The sequence below is a fragment of the Mycteria americana genome, chromosome 8 (assembly GCF_035582795.1).
Source record: "Mycteria americana isolate JAX WOST 10 ecotype Jacksonville Zoo and Gardens chromosome 8, USCA_MyAme_1.0, whole genome shotgun sequence".
Classification (NCBI taxonomy): Eukaryota; Metazoa; Chordata; class Aves; order Ciconiiformes; family Ciconiidae; genus Mycteria; species Mycteria americana.
Window position 1 is genome coordinate 36,030,124 of NC_134372.1, and position 26,378 is coordinate 36,056,501.

The 26,378-nt window shown below is 48.3% G+C and overlaps 1 protein-coding gene across 1 annotated transcript; it reads left to right on the plus strand.

Moving 5' to 3' along the window:
- The first annotated feature begins 1,585 nt into the window (after nucleotides 1-1,585).
- On the plus strand, nucleotides 1,586-25,725 carry VSTM2B (V-set and transmembrane domain containing 2B). Its single transcript, XM_075509830.1, has 5 exons — nucleotides 1,586-1,905; nucleotides 2,592-2,776; nucleotides 4,398-4,427; nucleotides 5,478-5,892; nucleotides 25,240-25,725. Exons 1-5 carry the CDS (start codon nucleotides 1,833-1,835, stop codon nucleotides 25,326-25,328), a joined length of 792 nt encoding a protein of 263 aa, XP_075365945.1. The 5' UTR covers nucleotides 1,586-1,832; the 3' UTR covers nucleotides 25,329-25,725.
- The last annotated feature ends 653 nt before the right edge of the window (nucleotides 25,726-26,378 follow it).

Sequence of the window (26,378 nt, forward strand, 5' to 3'; positions counted from 1 at the left end):
ATGATTGGCAGGGGCTGACTCCACCTGCCTGGGGAACTGGGCTCTGCCTGCTGGCAGGATTCAGGCTGGCAGGATTTAGTCTCCCAGTAAAGACTGCGGAGAAAGGCACGGAGTTGCTCTTCAGGCAAGTTGTCATAGGCCTGCCAGAGGACTGTCGCAGGATTTAAATCATGATATGATCCGTTGGAATGGCTGAAAATGCTCTGAAGAAAAAAATTTCCAACAGGAAATAGGGATTTGATGCAGTTTCAGTATTCTTCAGGATCGTGTGAATTTTACTGAAGCTTCCCGGTGGAAACCATGTGGGTGGGTTTTCCTAGCAGGGAGCCAGCAGCTGGCAGGGCCCAACTGCTTAAGCCTCCAGCAGTCTGTCTGGCCAGACAGGGAGTCAGCTGGGAAGCTAGTACTAGCACCCATTTAAAAATTGGTCCGACGGTTTAGTTATTCAGAAAGTGAATGTTTCTAAATAATTTGTTCGATAGAAATCTTCATGCATCCCGCTTTGCATTCTGGTACAGAATGAAACCATTAAAAATATAAAGGAAATTTTCTGCGGATCATAAAACACACTTCCCATGTCATCCCAGTGATTAAATGAAGTTGTGGCTGAATGAAATGGTGACTTTTAATGAAATTCCAGGAAAAAAAAAAGGCAAAGATTTTAGAAAGGCACCTCAAATTTATTAAAATACAGCTCCCTCACATTACTTACTGCAAAAATCAAACTCTGCTTGCAGTTGTAACTCACTGTAACGACCTTACCGACTTGACTTTTGAGCGCTTCTGTTTTTTAATTGGGACATTTGCCTGAGAAACAGCTGATCCGCAGGAACATTTTAAGATACCGTATTCTAAATCGGGAGCGGGGTTTTTTTCCTTAATGTATTTTAACAAGTACTAGACATACTGAGTTTGGAAGCCTGACAGCAACTGAACAATCCGCTCTGGGCACGCACCCCAAGAGGAGACCCAGGCTTGGCTCAGGACGCCAGCAACAAGCAGCCAGTGTACCGCTCTTCATTCAAGTACTTCGCAGCTACGCCTCGAGCGAGCCCGGGACCTTCGGAAAGCGGGCGGCACGCCCACAGAGCGCCGCCGGGCCCGGCTGGCACCAACACCTCGGCGGCGGCGGCGGCGGCGGGCAGGGGCAGCGGCGGCGGCGGAGCCGTGGCGCGCAGCGGCAGGGGCAGCGGCGGAGGCGCGGGGCCGCGGTGCGGGGCGGCGCCAGGCGGGGCCCTCCCGCTGTGGGCGGAGCGGTGCGCGGCCGCGGAGGCGGGGGCCGGCCCGCGGGGGCAGCTGCGGCCGGGCCGCCCGTCGCCCGGGAGCGGAGAGGCGGGCTGGGACGTGCCGGCGCGCCTCCTCCGTGCGGCCGCCGCCCGTGCAGGGGCAGAGCCCGGGCCGCGACGGGGCCACGCCGGGCGCTCCCCGGGCGCAGGGAGAGGAGGCTCGTCCCTGCCGCCTGGCTGGACCTTCCTGCGAGCTCCGAGAGCGGACTCCGTGTGATGGGTCTCGGAGGGGAGCCCGGCGTCGCCTCCTCGCTTGCGGGCAGCAGGAGCCCCCATCCGGCGCAGGGCAGCTGAATCCCGCCCGCGGCGGAGCGGGGAGCCGGGACCAGATTTATCGCTTCATTCCCAGGAACGTCGCTTCCACCTGCGAGCGAGTTTGAGCCGCCGGCTGTGGATTTTGTATTTGCTTCCCCGCAAACCAAGATTAGTCGGGTGGCTTTGGCTTTTTGGAAAGGAGCCCTGACCCGGCCCCGCTGTGTGCGATGGATTGAGGCGTGCCCGGCTGCGCCCCGAGCCCGGCCCCCGCCCGCAGCCCACGTAGATGCGATGGAAAATCGGGGGCTCTTCTGCACCCTCTCTTACCTGATGTTGAACGCACCTCTGCTGCTCGTCGTCACCGGTGAGTAGGAAACTTCTGCCTCTTCCCGCGGCCGGCCGCCGCTCCGGACGCAACTTGCAGGCGGGAGGCAGCGGGGGCTGCGGTGCGGGCGCGGCGGGGCTCCGGTGCCCTGTCCGCAGCTGAGCTCCAGCCGCTTCGCTCCTGCCGGCGGTTGCTGCGAGCCCCGGCCTCCCCGCCGCTTTTCCCTGCGGAGGAGCCGATGGCTGGGGGCAGGGAGCGCTGCCCGGGGGGTTGCAGAACAAGGTGGCACTGTTGCGGCCGCAGCTGCCGGCAGCGCGGGCCCGGCGCGGAGCGGCCACCGGCGCGGAGCGGGGCGCGGCGGGCGCGCAGCCCGGACGGTCCCCGCGCCGCGTCTGGGGGAGGGGGCAGTGGGACACTGGTGCCCCTGTATCCAGCCGAAGGCTTGCTTGGGAGGGCGAGAGGTTCTGAAGCCCTCTTCGGACTTCCCCCTTCCGCTGGAGCCGCGGCCCCCGGCTGCGGGGTGGCGGGCACCGGCTCGGCCCTGCCGCGGGTGCGCAGTCCTGGATGCTCCGCTTATCCTGCGGCCGCGGGACCACAGGAGACCCGTGTCTCGGTCAGCGCTTAGCCCTTGAGCTGAAGCAGCTCACGTTACACTGAAAAGGACTGATCTTGTCTTTTAATCTCTCCCGTTAACCATCCCTTGTAACTCTATCTTCCCCCCCCAGCTACCTTTACTGAAGTTCCCAAAGATGTGACTGTTAGGGAGGGAGATGATATTGAGATGCCTTGTGCTTTCCGAGCCAGCGGATCCACCTCTTACTCCTTGGAAATCCAGTGGTGGTACCTTAAAGAACCAGCCAGAGAACTTGCACACGAACTAGCCATCAGTGTCCCCGGCAGCAGGAGCAAGGTAATACAGTGCTATGGAGATACATCTATTCATGGAGTACAACGTGCTTAGAGGGTGATCAAAATAAACTCAGCAGCCCCAGAGACGAGAGCGCTGAGAGGAGAGCGCTTCCTTTACCCAGTGCCAGCGAGCGGTTGGAAGCACCAGCCTCCCCGGGCCTTCCCTGGGACAGAGGAGGAGAGGGCATGCACCGTGGGGGACTTCACCTCAGGAAAAAACGTCAGTGCTTTAAGGATTGTAAATAGAAAAATGATAAATGTCCCGCTGCAAAATCAGCAATGAGGACCCAAGAAAGGCAGTCAAAAATAGCTGTAGTATGAAGTGGGGACAAGCAAAAACCGGTGCTTCTGTGGGCTGAGCTAGGAATTGTAAAAGGTGGGAGAGCCCCTGTTTGCTCACTGATAGAGCAGAGAAAGGCATGAGGGATACACCTCTCTCTGTTGGTATGTTAAGTACATAGTAATCTGCATATACAAATGCACACAGTTTCTTGGGGTGCACGTACACACCTGTGTCCGTATCTGGAGCTCAGCAAGACATTTTCAGACAGTTGGACGTAGTAATTAAAATGCATGAAGCAGACTTAAATCTCGCGTGTCCTTCCCCCTCCCCCTAGCAAGCCGCCTGGCGTGAGGGTAGGCTCTAGTCTAAATTTTTCAGCTGCATTTTCCCAACAGAAGCCAGTTCGTTCCGCAGCCTCCCCCCAGTGCAAGACACCTTGCTGGTGCCAAATGAGGCTGTACAAGGAGTGGGGTAAAGCAGGATTTCCGGGCCGCGTTGCCCTACTGCGTGGGGCACGTCATCCTCTCCAGCCCCCCGGCCCCTGTGCCGGCAGGGTGCCCCGCGGCAGCCTCCGTGCCTGTGCCAGCTCCCATCTCTGTAGCACGCTTGTTTTCCTGCAGAGCTCAAATAGAGATGCAAAGCATATAGACACTGAGCTAATGCGATGCCGCCTAGCTGGGGAAAGTATAAGTCAGTTGTCAGACAGGGAAATAAATCGCTTGGATTTAAATGTCTTCTTTAACCTTATATAAAAACTGTGAGTTGCTTTTACAATAAATGATGACAGGGCATGCCTGGAGAATGATGACCGTCTCCCTGGGAGGCGCATCAATGGGATCTGAGGCATCAGTTAGCTTTACAGTAGTTGGCTGGAGACGAAAAAAATAACCAAGTACGAAACCTGCTGAGCGATACCTGCTCCCAGGATGTTTCAGGACTGAAGCTCTGCCCTGAGCAGTATGGGATCCAGCCTGCCCAAGCACTTCACCGCTGTGCTAATGCTGCTGGTATAGCATCTTCCCCAGTGTCTGTCAGTGACTGTGAGCAGCACAGCATGCAACAAGCATTTCTTTGGCTGCTGTTCACACCCTTGGTGAAGCCAGCACTTCTGTGGGCACCACAGGAGCTTTACCAAAACAGTCTCCCGAGCTGAGCACTGGTTTGCTGCCTTCCCCATCGCCTGGGGAACTCCCCCCCAGCCACGCACGGGCTGTGTGCATGGCAAGCAGAGAAAGTTGCAGCTGCCCGTGTCCTGTCCTTGCACTGCGGTGGGAAGATGACCATCTTGTTGACGTGCTGGCGGAGCTGAGTCTAATCCCCATTTTTTCTGTTCTTTTAGGTAACAAATAAGGATGCAACCAAAATCAGCGTAAGTGCAGCTCGAGCTGTTTGGTGCGCACCCCTCCTTCCATACACGGGGGATTTACTGCATGCCCCCCTCCTTTCCTGACACAGGAATGCAGCTGGTCTCACTGGCAGCCCTGCTCCTGCAGCACGGCGGGAGTGTGGCACGTTTCCCCTCCTCGGTGTGTTGTGGCTTGGTCGAAACATTACCATCTGTTGCTGCTTTAGCAGTCACGTCTCATTCCTCGCAAATTGAGAGGAGGTGATGCTTGCCTTACGGCCCTTCCTTAGCCACGCTTAAAGAGGACGGTGGGCCAGATAGGAGAGAAGTCCGCTTTTTTCCCTGCCCTCTGCAAACCCCGGTCGTCTGCGGCGACCCCCTTCTCTCCCTGGCCTGCAGGAAACGAGCCCCTTTCCCGTCGCTGCGGGCCCGGGGTTGCCTCTGCCCCGGCGAGGCGGCCGCCGGGGCACGCCGGCCCCTCTGCGCGGTGCTGAGGCGCGGTGGAGCCGTCCCCTCCCGCCGCAGCGGCACTGCGGGGCACCGCCTCGGTCGCGGCTGGGTGGCTCTTCACCCAGCAGGGCCTGGCCCTCTGCAGCAGGCGCGGGGCGGAGACCCGCGGGGTGCCGGGCTTTCCCCAGGTGCCGGGTTCGGGGCGGTTCGGGCGGGCTGGAGGCTGCCTGGCACCCGGGACGGCTGCGGGGCTCCGGGCGGGACCGGGCGGGAGGAGAGGGGAGAGAGGACGCCCGGGCTGGGGGGGGGGGGGGGCCAGAGCGCCAGCGGTGAGGGGTGCGTGGCGGCGCGGGGATGATGGGGAGCAGGGGCTGGTTCCGGATGGCCCCTTGGGACCCCGAAGTGGGGCTGCAGCAGCTGGGCTTAAACGTCCGGTGCACTCGGTTTGGGGGGGAATCAGCCCAGGGTCGGCGTTCTCGACAGCAAAAGACGCGTACCTGGGGCGAGAGCGAGCTCTGCCCGGGCTGCACCGAGGAGAGCGGGGTCGCTGCTGGGGAGGGGAAGGGGCAGGCGGGGGCCGGCGGCCGCTGCTGAGGCGGCGCCCGGCGGTGCGCTCTCTTGCAGACGGTCCGCGTCCAGGGCAACGACATCTCGCACCGGCTGCGGCTCTCGGGCGTGCGGCGGCAGGACGAGGGCGTCTACGAGTGCCGCGTGGCGGACTACAGCGACGACGAGACGCAGGAGCACAAGGCCCAGGCGCTGCTGCGCGTCCTCTCCCGCTTCGCGCCGCCCGACGTGCAGGCGGCCGAGGCGGTCTCGCACATCCAGAGCGGCGCGGCCCCGCGCCGCCACGGCCCCGCCGCCCGGCCCACGCCGCCGCCTGGCCCCGGCAAGCGCCCGCCGCCGCCGCCGCCCCCGCCCGAGGGGGGTGCCGCCGCCTCCGCCGCCACCGCCACCGCCGCCTCGGCGGCCGCCGCCGCCTCCTCGGCCTCGCCGCCGCCCGGGCAGGCCGCCATCCTCCGCCAGCAGCACGGGTCAGGTAGGGCGCGGGGCGCGGGCGGGGCGCGCCCCTCTCCCCTCCCCGGCCGTGGCTCCCCGAGTCCCGCCGCGCGGCCTAGGGCCGGGCAGCGCGACCCCCTCTGTCACGGGTGGGACTGTCGCTGCGGTGCTAACGCCGAGTAATTGCACCCAAGTCTGGCAGTAAGTGCGCTTAAGTTATCCCGAGAGCCCGGGCCGGCGCGCTGCGCCCTGCCTTGTCAAGTTAGCAGGGAGGCGCGGGGCTGGGGAGGTGAGTCCGAGAGCCCGGCTGGGACCTGCTTCCTTTCGGTAGGTGCTGTGGGAGGCCCCACTTCCAGCGTCCCCCTTGCAGCTTTTCGGACGTGGCGTTTTAAACAGTAGCTGCAGCCCGAGGCGAGCGAAACGCCGTGGCTGTTCTGCAGAGAATTTAAATCGGCGAGCGGTTACAGGGGCTGGTCGCCCTGGGCAGGCGCGGGCCCACGTGGAGCAGGGTGCAGGTTCGGAAGGGAAATGTCAGTTCCTGTGTAATGAGCTCCACATTTGGATTACTGGCAGGATAAGAATTGGAGATACTACGCTCTATAGTGGTTTGCAAATGTAAACATTGTGCTAATACTGATTGTCTATCAGTTAATACTGTATTAAGTTATTAATGCCACATTACCGTATTACAGCTAGCCGGAGAAGGCCGCTGTAAACCTTTATTTACACTAATGACAACAAAGTCTGGGACAAAGAGCACAGAGTCTTAAATCCGTGTTGCAAAGGTGTTTCAGGCTTCAAAGGTGTGGTGCTGCCCTGGCTGAGCTTTAGCTCCCCTCTCAGCCACCTTCACTTAGCTCATCTTGAACAAATGTCCCTGCCAAGTTATCTAGGGAAGAAGGGAAACAATCTTATGCCACTGACTGTGCAGGGAAAACCCTGAGCTCCTCTGTCTGCTGAGTCTCTCCTGACGCAGATTCATAATCCTCAGGCAGGAATGTTCACACTTCTTCCTGATACCTCTTCACACTCTCAGGGCAAACGGTTGCAGGTTTTGGCTTACAGTAATGGAAATCAGTTGTATATGGGTCACTGTGACCTGCTGGTGCTTTACAGGTGCTGTGCTTTATCTGGCTACTACCTTTCACTGTTTCCTGAATAATTTAGTTTCTTTCTCCTGTAGAAATACATGTGAAAACTAGGTTTTATTCCTTATCATTCCTAAAACTAAGCTGACTGTTCATCAGTGTCTAGTGGAAGACAAAGTGGTAATTCCCAAGGGCTAACTACAGGTGCCTGTGGGCATATAAAAAAATTCAGTTTGCTTTTGCTGAATTCACTGACCACAAGAAATTAAACCAACCACTGTAATGCTCACGATCTGTTGTTTTCCTGTTGGAAAGATCTGCTTTCCTCCTAGGAGCCCCGGGCTGGTGGTTGTTTTCATGTTTCCTCTTTCCACTCCCCCACAGTGAGAATTCTTGCAATGTTTTCCATGCCGACAATAGAAGTTAGGTTTAGGATTCGCAGCACTGTGCGCCCTGCCTACTGAACCCAAAGCTTACACGGTGCATATGAACTAAAAACAGGACTATGGAAGTGCAGTGGGCTCAGTTCCATCTCAACAGATGGATGTGAGTGTGTGCTGCCAAGAGAGCATGTCACATATGTCTGTTAGGGCAAGACCCCCTGCCCAGATCATCTAAACTGCTGTCTATCCTGATTTTTTACATGTCCGTGGTTTGGGGATGTGGCACTGCTGCATCATTTCTAGGCTGGATTAAATTCTGAAAATAAGCCATAAGCATTGTGGCCAGCAGTGGAGATAATGGAATGATTTAAATCAGTGAAAAAGGTAGTGGAATGCAGAAAAATATTTTGTGGGGATCTCCAAATGGAGACTGATGCTAAGAGGGCTACAAAATAGGCTAAACCAAAATTTCCTGCTGTGACATCTCTCCTGTGCACACTGGTGTCTGTGAACAGTGCCACTCCGTGGCAGTTTCCGTTCCGGGAGAAAGCTGAAGTCAGCGTAGAGAGCACAGGACTCCTGTTCTTGTTCATAGTACTGACTTAATAAGGTACAAACCAGCAACTGCTTTTGTCTCCATACAAGGGAGGCAACTAACTTTGTATTTCGGTATGGTCCTCTGTAAAAATAATGTCTTTTTACTCTGCTTGAATCAAGACCCCCTGGATAACAGGCTGCTTCTTGGTTTGTTGTAATTTCCATACCTGTGGCAGTTTGGAGCTGCCTGTAATTACTTACCAATAAACCATCAGCCACAGCATGGCTCAGGAGATTACCAGCTGAAAGACCTGGCTCTCCAAGTTCCTGATTCAGGTGCCTCTGGACCAGAACTGCCTGAGTCTCATTACCATGAGATGTCTTTTTGGTTGCTTCTGTTAAGTGGATTGCTGGTTGCCGTCCCAGTCCCCATCACTGGTGTGTTGTAGAAGGACTTCTGGCCCAAGCAGTTGGTTGGAAGCAGAGAGAGACAGCTTGGTGTAGAGGCAAGAAATGGATTTATCTCCTGTAGACATGAAGTGTTGCTCCCTACCCAGAATAAAGGCAGGTGGATAAAATACTAACGTGGAAGTCAGTGTGATGAGGACTTGCAGGGATATCACCTGCTTTTGTGAGGAAATCGAAGACTCACGTCTCCAGTGCTGTCGCTCGGGTTGGATAAGCACTAAACTTTCTTCAAAAGGTCTTAAAAGAAAATGACATCCTTGAGCTTCAGAGTTTCTCATTTGTGTGTTAAAGCGGCATTCTTTAGAGCTATTTTAGGTACAGTAGTTATTTTTCTCTGTAAAGAATGCAATCTCTTTATAGGAAATACTTTTTTTTCTCTTTTTTTACCTCTGGAAACTAGAAGCCCTGTTTCGAGTCCACCCCCTCAAGGCAGTGTAGTAGCTGGTTTTCCACACAGTAGGGCCATCAAATCAAACTAAACCTTTGTTCACATAGGTGTGTAAGACTGCAGGACCTAACCCTGTGTTGCTGTATGAGTTATGTGTATGCATAGTAGCATAATACGTGTGCTTCATTATCCTATTTTGAGCTCTGTAACACACATACAGATAAGTACTTGCACCAAATCTGTGTGTAATCATTGAATCATCTAATACATTTACTCTCAAAAGTCCTTACCATTTGTAAGTCTTTTCATTGTACACAGGGACATTTCCTCTGTATAAAAGCAGAAATGTCCTCAAACAATGGATTTGCCATCTGTGATTAAGAACACCCTCATTTAATACACTGGAGAGCTCTGCCTAAAAGCTGATGGCATGGCACTAGCCACAGTGTCCTGCATGAATTGGGTTCTAATCCTATTTTCCTTGCAATAGAAATCTTCCCAGTAAGTTCAGTGTAGTAAGATAGGGCCTCTATGTGCTTGTATTCCAATAAATGTGATTATAGATCAAATGCTGCTTTCAGATGTGCCTGCAGGGCTCTTGTTGACTTCAGTTGGAGTCCCAGTCATGCACTGTGGAAAAATGTGATTCTCTACATCTTCTAGTTGAACTGAAACATGAACTTCCTAGAATAAATGTGTCTGTTACTGAGATTCTCTAAAGAGCATAGAGTCTTATCTGACAAACCAGGTATAAATAGAAAATCCATAGTTTTGGACATGTCATCTGAAATTGTATTTGGTAGAAATTTGTCATCAGCATTATAGTATATAAGGGAATAGACGCAATGCAACAGGAAAAATTGCCCAATATGCCAGAAATATTAGCTACTCAAACAGAATTTTATCTGTAATGTTTAAACTACCATATAAAAACTTAGTGCTGTGGTCTCACGAGAGTCAAAAAGATTACTGCTTGTCTGCCGGTAAGGTAGACTGAAGTGGAAACTGAGAACATGTTACTTAGGCTGCAAGGAGGCAAAGATCTGCTGGTAAGATAATTGGTTTTAATGCTCTCAGAGAAGGAGTTGTTGTCCATATGGTTTTAAATGAAAATAGTATTTAGCTTTCAGTTTAAATACTTATAAGCAATTGGAATCTTTTGCTGTAGGAAAAAAATCAGGGTGAGCAAGTGAAAGAGTGCATATAGTGTTAATGTGTTTGGAAGCGTTCCTAGTTTTTACTAGGTAAGTAGCGGGGATACAGGAGAATCACTGAGCAAGACATGCAGTGTCTCTGTCCCAGAAAGTTTGTAGTCCAAATGGATGAGACAGACAAATGGCAGGAAGAGCGATGTTGAGTGTGTGGCAGCTGTGAAATTAAATACGAAAACTTAATTTCAGATCTCTTAAATTTAAGTCCGGTGCCTTAGTCATGAGACTAACTTTGTCATCTGACAGGTGAAGTAATAAACAAGGATCTTCATGCTGACCTTCTGGGAGGCAAGTTGGCTGTATTATATCCTACCAAACGGTGTCCAAAATGAGTGCCTGTGGCTTGGGGACAATTTTTAGTTTAACTTCTGAGCAGAATGTAGATCAGACATTGCAGCTTCCAAATTCCCTTTTATTTATTTGATCTCTAGCCTCAAAGCTCTGAAGTGAAAGCTTTAAATAAAATAAACAAAGATGGGAGTGTGAAACAAGAAACTGTGCTTCATTATGCTTAGAGTGCTCTAGGAAGGACACAGAGAGACTCGTGTTATGCAGAGATGAAGTGTTCACAGCAAGGGGGAAAATAAGTCTTCACTTCACACCTATCCCCCTCTCCCCCCACAAAGCCTTTTAAGTCTGAGGCAGAAGGAAGTCTGCTCGTGGGCTACATGGCCAGAGATAATAAAGCGCCAGGTCCCAATTCTGCAGTCTCTGTGCATGTGCGGCTCCTGGTGATGCTTTTAAGAGCAGTACGTGCACAAAGTCAGGCTGTGGCAACCTGCCTTGAGGCAGGAGACCATGTGGGATCTGTTAGATCTCCATCGTGCACTGGAAGCAAAAGGTATTTTTTTGCAGCTTAGAGACAGGAAAGTCCACGAACACGCTGTTTTCTTGAGCGTAACGAGCTGGCTGATCAGAGGGTCTCTGTTTGGAGTGGCTGTGGTTGAGGTTGGATTAACTTTGAGTAAGGGTTTGGGTCTAGGGCTCTCCTGGCTTTGTCAGGATTTGAATGACTCTGCGTGCTAGTTTGAGAAGCAGCCCATGGAGCTCGTTTATCTTTGATAGATGAACATTACACAAAACAGCAAGAAAGGAAAGTCTCTCTATGTTGCCGTTCAGCTTAGGCTCCCTACCTTTCCAACCCGGTAGTGTCTGGGTCTGCTTCACTCCCCCTGTGCGTCTTATGAGGCCATCTATGAGCTCACATTCTGTTGTTACTTGTAGTTAAGTGCAACCTGGGTCACATCACATTTTCCTTTACATTAAATAAAGTAGCAAGGCAGAGGCCATAACTGAATTATCAGGCTGACCTCCTAAATGTCACTAGATAATAAACATGCAAAAAGAATTCTCATTAAATACACATCACTAGCACTTTAATATCTAGGCAAATTAGACTGCTTTGGGGACAAGTGAGGTCAAATATCTTCTTTTGTGTGTGTGTAATATGGATTAATTCTCGAGCTGGACAAAAGCACGAACTGCAATACCATGTCACCTCATTACCTAGGGCAGAAACAAGCTGTGCCAGGGTGGTTTTGTACTGTGGAAATGCAATTTATTTGAGTAACCTCCTTTCAGCGGTTCTTGCTTGTTCCCCGGAGGACAGAGAAAACTGTACTAACCTATTCTACTAAAGCCTGTGCAGTGTCCTTGAAGCAATCTGAATATTATTTGAACTTCTTTAATATCTTCAAGTTATAGATGAAAAAATGTTTTAAAAATATTTTACTGAACACAATGAGAGGTGTATTCCAGGTCTTTCTAATGAATGTGGAAGCTGTACCTAATGTTAGTCTAGATTTCTATGCCAGATTGATTCATTAGGGAGTGAAAATCAGAAATTTGTATGAGGGAAGGCTGAGTGCACCCATGTGTCTTTTTGCATGAACAAACAGGACTTTGGGCAGGAATAAACATATTCTGCTAGTTCTTTATGTACAGTTTCAATAGATACTTTGGAAAATTGAGTCTTAGTTTGCAGTACCAGCTAACTTAGTCTGTATATTTTACAAGAGGCAGATAATTGTTATGCATTGCCCACCTCTGCGATACTGATGCAGCTTTACTGATGTATAAAGTAACACTTGAACTGCGTTGTGGCTTATACAGGTCCCTAATACTTTAAGTGGTATACTTAGCAGTCATAGCAGAAAGAAATGTCAAGACAATCTTACTGGTACTAGTTTTGAGAAGGATATTAGTAGTGGTGGTCTGTAGTTGGAAAGCGAACATAAAGCAGGATCTGCCAGGAAACGAATCTTACAGTAGTCCTGTGAAGAAGGTGTTTCTTCTGCACATAACAGAGCCTGACAGGACTGTGCTGGTAATAAAAGAGGTTTGTTTTGGGTTTTGATTTAGCTTTGCTAAAGCAGCGAGAATGCTGGCAGGTTCACTATTGCTGTTTACTATGTGTTTTTTAAGATTAGATAATGGCAGAGCAGTCCCATATGTCAATAATAAACAGTTCAAGTAGGTTTGTATTGGAAAAAATGGGGTTGTCAGCAGAATGGTATTATTTGTCACAACAGCAGTTAACAACTGAGTATTTTATATTGCTAGGCTGTTATCAGTTGGGAGGCAATTTTATTAGCTGGAAAGAAGAGCAGTTTGGCAGAGCAGCAACTGTGCTCTGTGGAGAAGTCAGTGTGATCGCAGTGCACAGATCGTTGTGCCACGGCTGGAGAAGGGAGCTGTGCTAACGAAGCTTACACAAGATGTCAAGTAGTTGCTGTAATATCTGGTCTTACCCTGCATTTGCACGGTTGTGGCTGGGAAGCAGAGCATCCTTGTTGCGTGTGCTAGGAGCGGCTGCTAACTTCGAAATGAGGCGGAGCACAGTTAGTAAGTCCTCTAATGGACATCCTCTTCTATGTCTGTCATTTTATTGGTCGTGTGTAAAATTCACCAAACTGGTATAATTAGAACTGCTTAGTACTTTATAAATTTTAAAATCAGCGTTATAATCTGAATCCCTCTCATGCCAGGGAGCTGGAGATTTCACATGGAAAGAGGACACTGAGGAATATCCTGTGTCCACACTTTTTCCAAATAACCCCTTGCTGGCTCGTTCTGTAAAGTTTGGCCTCCCTTAGATCTAGGGCATGGCAATGTCTTTAGTTAGCTAATATCTAGCAGATATCAATCATTGGAAAGGTTTGGAGGGTCTGTGTATTTGTGGGTCACTCCCAAAATGTCTCTGCTTTTTATAGCAGATCACCTTTATAGCAGATCACCTTTTTAGGTGATCCCTTCTTTATGTAAATCACAGGCTCTGCTTTTTTTCAGGCACGTGCTCTCAATACAGCCGTTTTCCTTGTGTCATCATGTGTTTTGCTAATGCACTTAGCTCTATTCTTTAAGTATGGACAGGATAGGGTTATTTTTCAATAAAATCCTTAGATAATCTGCACTCAGATCTGCTTAATTTTAGTACTTCTGATTGGAGTGGTAATTACAACTACATTGGCAGCTTGCTGCTAATCCTAATCAAGTCAACAATACTCTAAAAGACAGTGAAGTGAGAACTATGGTGCCTTGTTCTTTACTTCTGGGTTGCAAATATTTACAGCTTGTATCAATTACAGAATGTGAAATCTGTGGTTCCGTCCAGTGTGACTTTTATTGTAAGTCTTTTCTTAAAGTGTCAACTTAGGGAATTGTGCGACCACGTCTAGCTTGCCTGCTTTTTGCAACATGGCTTTTTAGTCCTCCTGCTTATAATGAAAAACTTGAGAATATGGCTCAGACTCACTTCAGTGCTCAGTAACTGAAACCCCGCTACCAGTATTCTTCATCGCCTCATGATTCGGGTAGTTTGAGTTGTGCTTTTTGCTATTTGTGTGTATTAATATGCTGTGGACTTGCTCACATAGTAGTACTGAAGAAGGACGTGTAGGGCTGGATGCTCATTTACTACCTGAACTACCACTAATGTAGTTAGTTATTTTTCTATATGTTTTAGTTCAAAATTCATTTTCCACCAAATCACATTACAAAGAATTTTGTATCTCTCATTATTCAAGTGTCAAGGAGTGAATTAATGGTGCTTAGTTTTGTTAAGTTAGTTTTAGATCATGGAACTGCAGAAGATTCTGGGAATGAAACAAATCCATAGTTGCATGTTTTGGGTCTCTTTAATAAGATACTTGGTGAGGAGAGATCATCTCACAGATACTAAAGCAGAAGTCTGTTTATGGGAATGTGCTACAAAGTAGAGACCCGCTACAGAGGAAAGTTACTGGCTTATTTAAATGCAGACCAATATAAAGTATTTAAGCTTTATAATCTATATAGAATGAATGATTCTTTTTAAGTGTTCAGGATACATTCCTATTCTACATTGACACTGTCTATAGCAGTGTTTCCTTTTGGAGCTTGATATAAATTAGGGTTGGTGTTTTCTTGAAGCACATGCTGGTGTTTTCTTGAAGTTTTTACTTAATTTCTCTAAGAGTGGATATTTGGAGTGGTTGGGCGGTTTATTTGGCTGTCTCCAGTGTAGGACAGATCCCAAAAGCAGCCCCTCAAGGGCCCGGCTCCGTGTGCTGCTGCTCTGCTGGGCTTTCCAGGGGCACCACCTTAGAATGAGAGAATCGTTTAGGTTGGAGAAGACCTAAACTTGGACTCAATGGAAAGATCATCGAGTCCAACCGTTAACTAGCACTGCCAAGTCCACCACTAAACCACCTCCCTAAGCACCACATCTACACGTCTTTTAAATACTTCCAGGGATGGTGACTCAACCAGCTCCCTGGGCAGCCTGTTCCAGTCCTTGACAACCCTTTCAGTGAAGACATTTTTCCTAATATCCAGTCTAAACCTCCCCTGGCGCAACTTGAGGCCATTTCCTCTTGTCCTATCACTTGTTACCTGGGAGAAGAGACCGACCCCCACCTCGCTACAACCTCCTTTCAGGTAGTTGTAGAGAGCAATAAGGTCTCCCCTCAGCCTCCTTTTCTCCAGGCTAAACAGTCCCAGTTCCCTCAGCCGCTCCTCATAAGACTTCTGCTCTAGACCCTTCACCAGCTTCGTTGCTCTTCTCTGGACACACTCCAGCACCTCAATGTCCCTCTTGTAGTGAGGGGCCCAAAACTGAACACAGTATTCGAGGTGCGGCCTCACTAGTGCCGAGTACAGGGGCACGATCACTTCCCTAGTCCTGCTGGCCACGCTATTCCTGATACAAGCCAGGATGCCATTGGCCTTCTTGGCTACCTGGGCACACTGCTGGCTCATATTTGGTCAGGTGTTCACCAGCACCCCCAGGTCCTTCTCTGCCTGGCAGCTTTCCAGCCACTCTTCCCCAAGCCTGTAGCGTTGCATGGGGTTGTTGTGGCCCAAGTGCAGGATCCGGCACTTGGCCTTGTTGAACCTCATACATTTGGCCTCGGCCCATCGATCCAGCCTGTCCAGGTCCCTCTGCAGAGCCTTCCTCCCCTCAAGCAGATCAACACTCCCACACAACTTGGTGTCGTCTGCAAACTTACTGAGGGTGCACTCGATCCCCTCGTCCAGATCCTTGATAAAGATATTAAACAGAACTGGCCCCAACACAGAGCCCTGGGGAACACCGCTTGTGACCAGCCACCAACTGGAGTAAACTCCATTCACCACCACTCTTTGGGCCCGGCCATCCAGCCAGTTCTTTACCCAGCGAAGAGTACACCCGTCCAAGCCATGAGCAGCCAGTTTCTCCAGGAGAATGCTGTGGGAGACAGTGTCAAAGGCTTTACTACAGTCTAAGTAGACAACATCCACAGCCTTTCCCTCATCCGCTAAGCGGGTCACCTTGTCATAGAAGGAGATCAGGTTGGTCAAGCAGGACCTGCCTTTCCTGGACCCATGCTGGCTGGGCCTGATCACCTGGTTGTCCTGTATGTGCTGCATGATGGCACACAAGATGATCTGCTCCATAACCTTCTTGGACACCAAGGTCAGACTGACAGGCCTGTAGTTCCCTGGATCCTCCTTCTGGCCCTTCTTGAAGATGGGTGTCACATTAGCTAATCTCCAGTCAGCAGGGACCTCCCCAGTTAGCCAGGACTGCTGGTAAATGATGGAAAGTGGCTTGGTAAGTGCTTCCGCCAGGTCCCTCAGTACCCTTGGGTGGATCCCGTCTGGCCCCATAGACTTGTGTGTGTCTAAGTGGTGTAGCAGGTCGCTAACATTTCCCCTGGGATTATGGGGGCTCCATTCTGCTCCCTGTCCCTGTCTTCCAGCTCAGGGGGCTGGGTACCCAGAGAACAACTGGTCTTACTATTAAAGACTGAGGCAAAGAAGGCGTTAAGTACCTCAGCCTTTTCCTCATCCTTTGTCACTATGTTTCTCCCCGCGTCCAATAAAGGATGGAGATTCTCCTTAGTCCTCCTTTTGTTGCTAATGTATATATAGAAACATTTTTATTGTCTTTTACGGCAGTAGCCAGATTAAGTTCTAGTTGGGCTTTGGCCCTTCTAATTTTCTCCCTGCATAACCTCACGACATCTTTGTAGTCCTCCTGAGTTGCCTGCCCCTTCTTCCAAAGGTCATAAACTCTCCTTTTTTTCCTGAGTTCAAGCCAAACCTCCCTGTTCAGCCAGGCCAGTCTTCTTCCCCACCGTCTCGTCTTTCGGCACATGGGGACAGCCTGCTCCTGCACCTTTAAGATTTCCTTCTTGAAGAATGTCCAGCCTTCCTGGACTCCTTTGCCCTTCAGGACTGCCTCCCAAGGGACTCTGTCAACCGGTCTCCTAAACAGGCCAAAATATGCCCTCCAGAAGTCCAAGGCAGCAGTTCTGCTGATCCCCCTCCTTACTTCTCCAAGAATCAAAAACTCTATCATTTCATGACTGTTGTGCCCAAGACAGCCTCCAACCATCACATCACCCACAAGTCCTTCTCTGTTCACAAACAACAGGTCCAGCGGGGCACCTTCCCTAGTTGGCTCCCTCACCAGCTGTGTCAGGAAGTTATCTGCCACGCACTCCAGGAACCTCCTAGACTGTTTCCTCTCTGCTGTATTGTATTTCCAGCAGACATCTGGTAAGTTGAAGTCCCCCATGAGAACAAGGGCTAGCGATTGTGAGACTTCTCCCGGCTGCTTATAGAATATTTTGTCTGCTTCTTCATCCTGGTTGGGTGGTCTGTAACAGATTCCCACCATGATATCTGCCTTGTTGGCCTCCCCCTGATTCTTACCCATAGACACTCAACCCTATCGTCACCATCATTAAGCTCTAGACAATCAAAACACTCCCTAACATACAGGGCTACCCCACCCCCTGCCTTGCCTGTCCCTTCTGAAGAGTTTATAGCCATCCATTGCAGCACTCCAGTTGTGCGAGTCATCCCACCATGTTTCCATGATGGCAACTATGTCATAGTTTTCCTTCTGCACAATGGCTTCCGGCTCCTGTTTGTTGCCCATGCTGCAGGCATTGGTGTAGATGCACTTCAGTTGGGCTGTTGATCCTGTCCCCTTTTTGGAGGGAGAAGCCCTAATTCCTACGTGACCATTCTCAGGCACTTCGGTGGTTTCTAACGCATCCATAACCTTTTCATCTTTGCTGTCGCATGGATGTCCATCCCCTACCTCCACTGAGACACAGACCGAAGGACCTCGCTAGCACACCGTCCCTCAAACATTGGCGTGCCGCCCTCAGGCTTATCTCTAGCGAGCCTGGTTTTATCCCTTTCCCCCTTCAAACCTAGTTTAAAGCTCTTTCAATGAGCCCTGCTAACTCCTGTGCAAAGATCCTTTTCCCGCTTTGAGATGGGTGTACCCCATCTGTTGCCAGCAGGCCTGGTGTCGTGTAGACCGACCCATGATCAAAAAACCCAGAATTCTGCTGGTGACACCAGGCTCAGAGCCAGGTATTGATCTGCTGGCTCTTCCTGTGCCTTCCCTCATCATTCCCTGCAACTGGAAGGATAGAGGAGGACACTACTTGTGCTCCTGACCCCTTAACCAGTTGTCCCAAGGCCCTGAAGTCTCTCTTGATTGCCCTCAGACTTCTAGTTGCAGCTTCATCACTGCCTACCTGAAAGATCAATAACGGATAATAATCTGAGGGCCATACCAGGGTAGGGAGTTTTCTCTTCACATCTTTTACCCAGGCCCCAGGGAGGCAGCAGACTTCCCTAAGAAGTGGGTCCGGTCTGCCTATTGGGCCTTCTGTTCCCTTCAGAAGGAGTCTCCTATGACAATGACCCATCTTTTTCTTTTTATGGAACCAGTTTTGATGCAGGGCGTAGGCCGACTTAACCTCGAGGACACCTCCCAGCTAGATGAACCGTGTAGCTGTGCTTAATACAAAAATGTCTTGCCACACAGACCTGCAGCAACTGTCGAACTGGATCAGATCCATTGTCCATCTAATCCTGTCGCTTATGTCTAATAATGTCCTTACAATCTAGGAGAAAAAGGGAAGGGCCTCCATAGAGGATAATTGAGCACTTGACTGATCCGTGTACCATATGCATGTTTGGAAGGGATTGTCAGTCCTAATATTTTGAGAACAATTTGGCTTTAATGAGTTTCAGTTGAAATAATCTCTAATGTGATCAGAAATCCACCTCAATAATTGCAAGTGCCTAAGAAACACATACCCAACTCCTCTACCAATTCCTGCGTCTGTCTTATCCCACAGGCACTCACACAGATGGACTCCCAGCAAAGCACTGCAGTATTTTAGAAAAGCGACATTGCAGAACCAAACTTTTCTTTCTGCATCATTTCCTTGCATGACTACACCTCCCTCTCCTTGCCATCCTATTTCTTTGTTTTCTAATCTGTCCATAACTATATGACATACATGACCCATTTTTCACAGAATATGCTAAAACAGGGGCATCACGGTATTCAAGGGTGGTTAGCCAGGTTGTAGTTTTCTTTCTCAAAGTGGGGGTTAAGCATGTTGGTTGAAATGCTGTGGGAGCTAGAAGATGCTGCTTCTCAAGAAAACAAGGTTCCGCTGGTCTCCTTAATAGTGCTGTTGTGCCTCTCAACATGCTGCAATTCCCATGCCTTCCTGCTACCCATGCTGTGGTTGACCACTAAAACCCCAAAGTCTTCTGTCCTAGATGGGCTTTTTCAGATGTCACATCAAGAACAATCAAAATTAAGAACCAGGCTGCTACAAAGAATTGGATTTTCCTCAAATACACGTACTTATTTTTCTACCCGTGCTGGCAGTTTGCATTGTGCTGCCCTGTATGCAGCCTCTGTAGAGTTATCAAACCTTACATTCTACCTCACCTCTATGTTCAGTCACATGAGTTCAGCCCAGCACGTAAATAGATACAGGTATGGGCAAGTCAAACACGGTCATTTCGGGAGTGCTAAATACTCCAAATGCAAATGGAATCTTATTTGAAGTACTAAAACCTGTTGAGTTTCCAAAATTAGGATAGGAGTGGCTTTCAGTTACCCTTGTTACACGGTATTTTGGCAATTCACTTCTAAATATAGGCCTGAACATAGCAGTGGGTATCTTAAGAGAGAAGGTAGACAAACCGTCAAACTCGGGTGTAATTGACAAGACCTGAACTGATGACACAGTTTTACAAAACTCTGGCCAGTAAAACTGGTTTCCGTTCCCTGGAGGGTTTGAGGCTACAGTGAGGATAAGGGAAGTGAAACGTGGGCATTTTCAAGAAGAAGGGTGCGGAGGGCAATGCTGATAGTTTCACCCAGCTGCGTGAGCAAGATTTACTCTTGACCTTAAAAACCTCGATGGCACGGATGAAGGAAGAAAGCAGGATTACTAGCTTATACCTGCATGGTTGTGTAGAAATAAATACATGTGCTGGCTTCTATGAGGCATTTTGTTTGAGATGAGTTATGGAAAGCTGTTCCAAAATTCAGCGAATCATAAATAAAAATGTGTAGTGGGTAGAAAACTAATTTTGTCATCGTGCCTTCTAGGCAGGTTCAGTGGTGAGCACATCCCATGCAGTTGCTTATAACTACGTGGGAAGTCACCATTGCCAAAATTAGCAACACCAAAAGGCAGCTCAGAGCAGTTTCTAGTTGTGCCTAGGCATGATGGTCCACAGCCAGCTGAAAGCCAGGAGCAATGGGGACCCCATAGTTTAGTATTTTTGAATAGATTTCCATAGTACACATACTTTTCACAAGAGCACCTCACGTTATGTGGAGTGCTCTAGGGTTTAGCTGGGAGAGTGTGCTAAAGTTAGCACAGGCTCTGGATATGCTTCTGCACACCATCCTGGAGAGTTAGCACTTGGTGAGGAGTAGGAAGTTTAAGGTGCCAGTTACAAGCCTTTAAAAAAAACCCCGATAGCAAAAATGCAGCGTGTGGATTGTGCTGTAAGTATTTAAGAGTGGAAGAAGGATATATGCAGCTTATAAGATCATGTCTCAGGCTGTGGAGTAATTCTAATGTGGTGTAGCTTATTATCTCTTCAGTTCAGTAAGTGTATAGTTACTCTAGTAATGGTATCTTTTTAATTAAAAACTTCTAAGAAGCTCTTAGATCTGAAGTTTGGTAAATTCCCTTCAATTCAGTGGAAGTGCTCCAAATGTATGTCAGTGAGAGAGAATTTGTTTTATCTAGGAGGTTATTGCCTGTAATGATCCTTGACCAACAACCCATATAAAACCCTCTTTTTTCCATAGATACAAGATAGTAGGAGCAGTTTCTGCAAGAATATGTCTCCAGCAAAGTCTAAAGTTTCTGGATTGAGAGAATAAATCAATCTATACGGTCAGTTTGGTCCCTCACCTCTTAATGAAATGCCAGGTTTGAGAGTTTTAATTGAACATTGTTCTGTAAGGAAACAGTCTTGAGGCTAGCAGGTCACTGCATAAAAGCCACTACAGAGAAATGTCTTGTGATACTGCCAACCGGGGTCCCAGCTCCATCATGAATAGGCAGTCAAATTTTGGTGTTATCTCATCTTTCAAGGAAAACAGACTACTGATGTCTTTCAGCTTTTTATTATATGGGCCACTGCATTTTACCGCCACCTCAGAAAGAAAAATCAAGGGACTTTTCAGATTCTTTCTAGGAAGAAAAATAGGAAACTGCTGGAAACTGTGGGGTTTGGCCATTGGTTAAATATAGCTTGCAAAAGAATCATCCCATTTTTTCCATGTGTCACAAGTCACTTGGTTAATTAATGATTGTTTTCAATTGGATGAACTGGTTTACGTCAAACTTTGATGGATGCTGGCACAAAACAAATTATTAAATCGAAAACTACAGTAAAACATCATTATGTTGTAAATCGAAAAGAAGGATGAGTGATGCCAGAGAGCAATTCACCGTACACGAACAGAACAATTTGTTACTGTTCTGCTTAGTGGTAGACTTTCCCTTTAAGCCATGTCCATATAAATAATTTAAAAGCAAAATCGTAAATCTATGTTGTGAGAAATAAGCTTACAATAACAAAACATCAAATGAATATTCAAAATATAAATGAAATGTTTTCTTGGAAGTGTCTGTAGTTTGTAAATAACTGTGTAGGCCTGACTTAAAGTCTCTGGATAGAAACTCTGTTCTCAAATCTGGGTTGATCGCATGTCCGGATCCTAGTGGGCAAGACCACATTGTTCACATCTACACCTGTAGCAATTTATTACTTAAAAGTCAGGACTTCCACTACGGCACTAAAAGCAGAACTCAGGGCACTAAGTCCAGCTTGTTTATAAACAAAGCTACCTATAATGAAAAGGGTTCGGGTTAACTGAACAGGGAGAAATTACTGGAAATTGTATTTCTGGTGTGCTTTTGTTCAGAGGGAGGAGAATTCTGAAGTTCTGTGTATCTGCTTCTACTGCCCGAAGTCTTAGAGCGGAGTAACACTGAATCAGTATGAAAAAAAGAAGCTTGTATTTGGTGTTCAGTAAGAATAATTGCTTTCAAATATTTTTTTTTAAATATATTTTATGTAACTGCTAAGATTCTGTTAACAGACTGTGAACTCACGTTCTGCTGCAAACTAAGAAGATGGCGAATGTAGGTTAAAAACAACACAATTTCTACAAGAGGAAAAGACAAAAAAAAAAGGTTTGTTGCATTAATTCACAGTCCTGCATTGAGATTTAAACTAAAACTAGTACATAAAGGTAAAACTGGTGTAGGAATGATTCTGGTAAGCAGGCACACAGCTACTGCAGGGAGTTGTGACAAATACTGCTTTCCATTCAAACAGAAACAATCCTAACCTGGTGTCCTTCGCAGCCCTTCAGTACGATGGTTGTAAGAGCACTTGAGCTGCAAGAGCCCGTTTCTCCAGGTTGAGCTCCTCAGCGTTTGCAGGGGGATTCCCCCCTTACAAAAGTGCAGCTTTCTTTTTGAGTAACTGGCAGCACCTCCTCAAACTCAAGTCCTGTTCATTGAAAGAACAGGTTCAGCCCTGGCAGGGAAAAATGGCTTCTCACTACCCTCAGGTCTGAGCATAATAAATACCCAAGGCCACATCTTCACTGCAGTGGTGGGCAGGTGTGGAGTTGGCACAAATTCGGCACCTGTGAGCTGCGTGCAGCTGCCAGGAGTGCCGGCGGCCACCGGGCTGCCCTTGCCGTCCCCGGGCACAGGAGACAGCAACAGCACACGGGGACCATCCTGGGCTGGCGTTCGGGCACTGTGCAGTGTCCCAGAAGTGAGGAGAGCCATCTGACAGCTTGGAGATGGGGATGTGCTGACTGAAAGTATGAGTCCGTTGTGCCAGTGACTGCAAACTGTTAATAAGCAGTCTACCTTCAGATACCACATAGCATGTCAGGCTCAGAGACCGGCAGAAAATGGGGGTTTACCTTCAGCCTTCCCAGTCAGCAAGCTGTTCTCTCTCGCTGGTGTAGGTAGATTTGTTGTTAGGGTTTTATCCTGGCTACAGCTGTAGGGTATAACATATTTGTGAACTGGCTGTATATTTTTAAGGGAACGGCGGGACCCGCTGGAGCAGGGAGGTCGGTGAGGCCGGGGAGCGGCCGTCACAGCCCTGTTTGCTGCCGGGCTGGCACAGAGGCTGGGAAGTCTGGCAGGGCTGGCACCAGCACAGGCAGGGCTCCCGCTGCCCTCGCCCTCTCGGCACAGGCAGGGGCATTGCTCAGGGGATTGCAGGTCCCAGCGGCAGGCCCTCCTTGCCCCTCGGCTCTGCAGGGCTGGTTCCCGGGGCCGGGAAGGCAAGTCCGAGCTCGTGGGCTCCTGCACAGCTGCCTCGGAGCAGCCGGAACGGTTGGGGCTGGTGGTTGTCTGCCCCATGTGCTGGCCGGGAACCTGAGCTTTATCAGCTGTTGTGCGCTTTCCTGCACACACTTCTAGTGTCTTTTTGCAAGAACTTAACAAGTTACTCCTTTAGTTACCTGAGTTAATTGTGTTTGTTAATGATTTTCAGCTTTAAAAAGAAAAACCCTGTATTCATCTTAATGCCTTGCTATTGCTACGTAGGCAGTCCTTAGCCACGTGTTTGTGCATGGAAGGATTTAATTAAAACCTTAATAACTAAATAATCTCCACGTAGTCTAGGCGTCTGTGAGATAGCACTGTGGGGACATTTCTTGAATTCCTCAATTGCACGCCACATTACTATGAACTATTTTTTGATATTGGATAATAATACTCTAGCTTTGCTGGTGAGGTATATATAGATTACGAGGCAGCCTGAACAGCAAGCCCAAGAGCAGTGGTTTACTCGGGAACTGTTCGAGGTATTTCCTTTGATCATGCCGCAGCTGAGAGAGACTCACATCTCCTGGAGACCAAGACTAAAGTATTCACATTAGGGTGCCTGAAGTGAGTTTCCTAAATAGAAGTGGCCTGATTCCTTTTTCAGAGATACTGAACACAAAAAACTTTTTTTAAAAGCTTTCATGCTTTGCGAAGTGGCTCTGACAGTCACTTTCCTCGGTGGCTGTCAGTATTTCGGGCATTGATTACTCCTGTATGTAGGACGTTCAGCACTGATGAAGCCTCTCCCTGGGTGCCTCTGTGCACTCCAGCTGCAGGGCAAAGCTCCAGCTGGGCTCCTGCTTTTGCATTCACCCCTGTGGAAATGTCCCACAGCCATGTGAGACATCAGTCACGGGTGTGCAGCCCTGTATTGTCATGTTACAGTGTTGAGTGACAACTGCCCACGCTAGCCCATGTCATGGCTTTGGGAAGGTGTCACCCGTTGGCACTTGGGACCCAAACAGCTGCTGCTGCGGACCAGTCCAGCCTTGTCTGCGTGGGCTCAGCAGGGGCTTGGGGGTGAAAGGCAGCCATCTCTTGTCCTGCAGCAATGCCGTAGGCTGCACCAGGACAGCAGAACTTCTCCATAGGAAGGGGCTATTCTTGCCCTTGCCCAGCGGCAGAGCAGCGACCTGTTTCAGAGACGGAGCAGCCCCAGTGCCCCACACCGTGCCTGCCTGTCCTGCTCTCCTGGCAGTGTGGCCAACGGACCTCGGCCCCACAGCTCAGCCCTCCCGCGCAAGGGAGAGGGGCCAGACTATGGTGGCACACAGTAAATTCCTCTCTTTTTTGTGCAGGTAAATAGAAAATAAACTGAACAAATGTCTTAGTGTAGGTGGATACAAGGCAGGGACAGCCTTGCTAGCTGCAGTATGGACGTGGATGCCACTTCTCACTGTGAGCGAGGGCATCGGTGTCTGCCCCTTCCCGGGGAGAGCTGCATCCTGCCTCTACAGCCGTACGGTCACAGGCACCAGCCTTCCTGTGATGGCACGTCCATAACTACCCCTGCAGCCCTGTATCGTGCCGCATAAGCTTACCTCATAGAAGCAGGAGCGGTCTTGCACTCCCTGGGTTTGGAAGAAATGAGTGTAACATCTGTGTTCCACATCTGACCTCTGTTTTTCTATAGCTTCTGTGCACATTTTTAATTTAGAATTCTGCTCTTTCCTATAAAAGGTAAAGAAGATGTCAAGGTCTTGCTGTTCCCATTCCAAATGAAATGGGTTCATGTCCTGTTAATCAAGAAGTACAGCTGCAGCATTTGTCATTTCCCTTTAAAGTAATGGGTGGTTGATACCTGTCATTTCTCAAGAAACTATATACCAGATTAAGGTGTATTTATAGAAATCTCAATTGCTGGTAACTTGGCTGAAGCCAAGTTTAGGCATAGCATTAGTAATGCATAATGAAATGACCTAAGTGGAGTTAGATTTGGGAGGGGGAAGAGAAAGCTATTTGAGTTGGATAGCTTGAGGATGCTGTTTTACTATTAAAATTAAGCTTCTGACCCCTGGCTCTGAAGTGATAAAAATAAATCTGCCTATATTTCTCTTCTGCATTTAATCTTCTATATTGGAAAAGATAAAGAATAAAATCTCCTTCTCTCCCTTGTCTCTTTCTTTTCTAGGTACAGGACCTATTTATGCTACAGACCCACTCCTATATATGTTCCTGTTAATATTGCATAAGCTTGTACATTTATTAGTAAACCACTGACGGACTACTTCCTCCACTCCTCCTCAGCCAAACAAAAAGGAACCTATTTAAAAACAGAACAAACCCCTGACAAAAAAATACCTACGGTTCTAAAGATGGACAGAAAGAGACTGAAAGAAGCATGATAAATTCTACATGGGGGGAAAAACATATTTTTGGGGATGCCACAGAAAGTAAACCACATAGAATAATGCATTTAGTTTCCAGACTCTATGGTGTAAAGCCCTGCTCTGTGCATGGCACTTATGATTTCTCTATTTTAATGTAATATTTTTTCTTTTCTAAACCTTTCCTCTGACTCTTCATTTTGCACGAACTGTTGAGCAGTTATCTTTATGACAATATGTAAAGATGTTGGGTCAAAGCCCTTCCTAAGAAAGGAAATATTTTTAGTAGATTATTGTGTTTAGGTTTTTTGGATTTCCTTTTTCTTTTTTAATTAAATTATTTCTTTTGGAGACATTTTAATTAAAAAGGTACATCTTACCATAATTAATATTCACTGTCAATAATATTTATTTTTAAATGAAGATTGGAAACAAGGTAAGACATTTGTTTATAAACTGTATTGTATATTGCTGAATAACAGTTGAATAAAAAGATTTTGAAATAAAGTTTTTACAGATGTGTGTGCCTTTCCCTGTGCCCTGAAGCTCCCTGAGAAGGCTTCATGGCTGTGTCTGTTCCCTACCTTGTCACAGCACGGAGAATTGGGGAAGGGTGCATCACAAACAAAATAAAATTAAAATCAGCTATTTATTACACACCCCCATGTATTGCCACTACAGCTGCATTTTCCTGTGGTGACGGCGGTTATCTCTGGGCAGTTAATGCAAGGTCTAGTCAGATGGACAGTGTGACAGCGTGGAGCCTTCAAGGTAAGTTGCTTTGGTTTTCTCCAGGCCTCTGAAAAAAGATGAAGCAACCAGTGGAAAATAAAAATAAAAATGAATCAACCTGGAATGTTGTATTCCCCAGACCTGGTTCCAATATTTGTTTAAAATATATTAAGATTTTTTAAATTACATAATTGTGTCACTTGTCTTACCA

Bases quoted from the DNA above. Each gene is read 5' to 3' on its own strand.
- VSTM2B (XM_075509830.1), top strand. From the start codon at position 1,833: ATGGAAAATCGGGGGCTCTTCTGCACCCTCTCTTACCTGATGTTGAAC. The intron at 4,428-5,477 runs GTAAGTGCAGCT...GCTCTCTTGCAG, and splicing joins AGGATGCAACCAAAATCAGC to ACGGTCCGCGTCCAGGGCAA. The intron at 5,893-25,239 runs GTAGGGCGCGGG...TTTCTTTTCTAG, and splicing joins CCGCCAGCAGCACGGGTCAG to GTACAGGACCTATTTATGCT.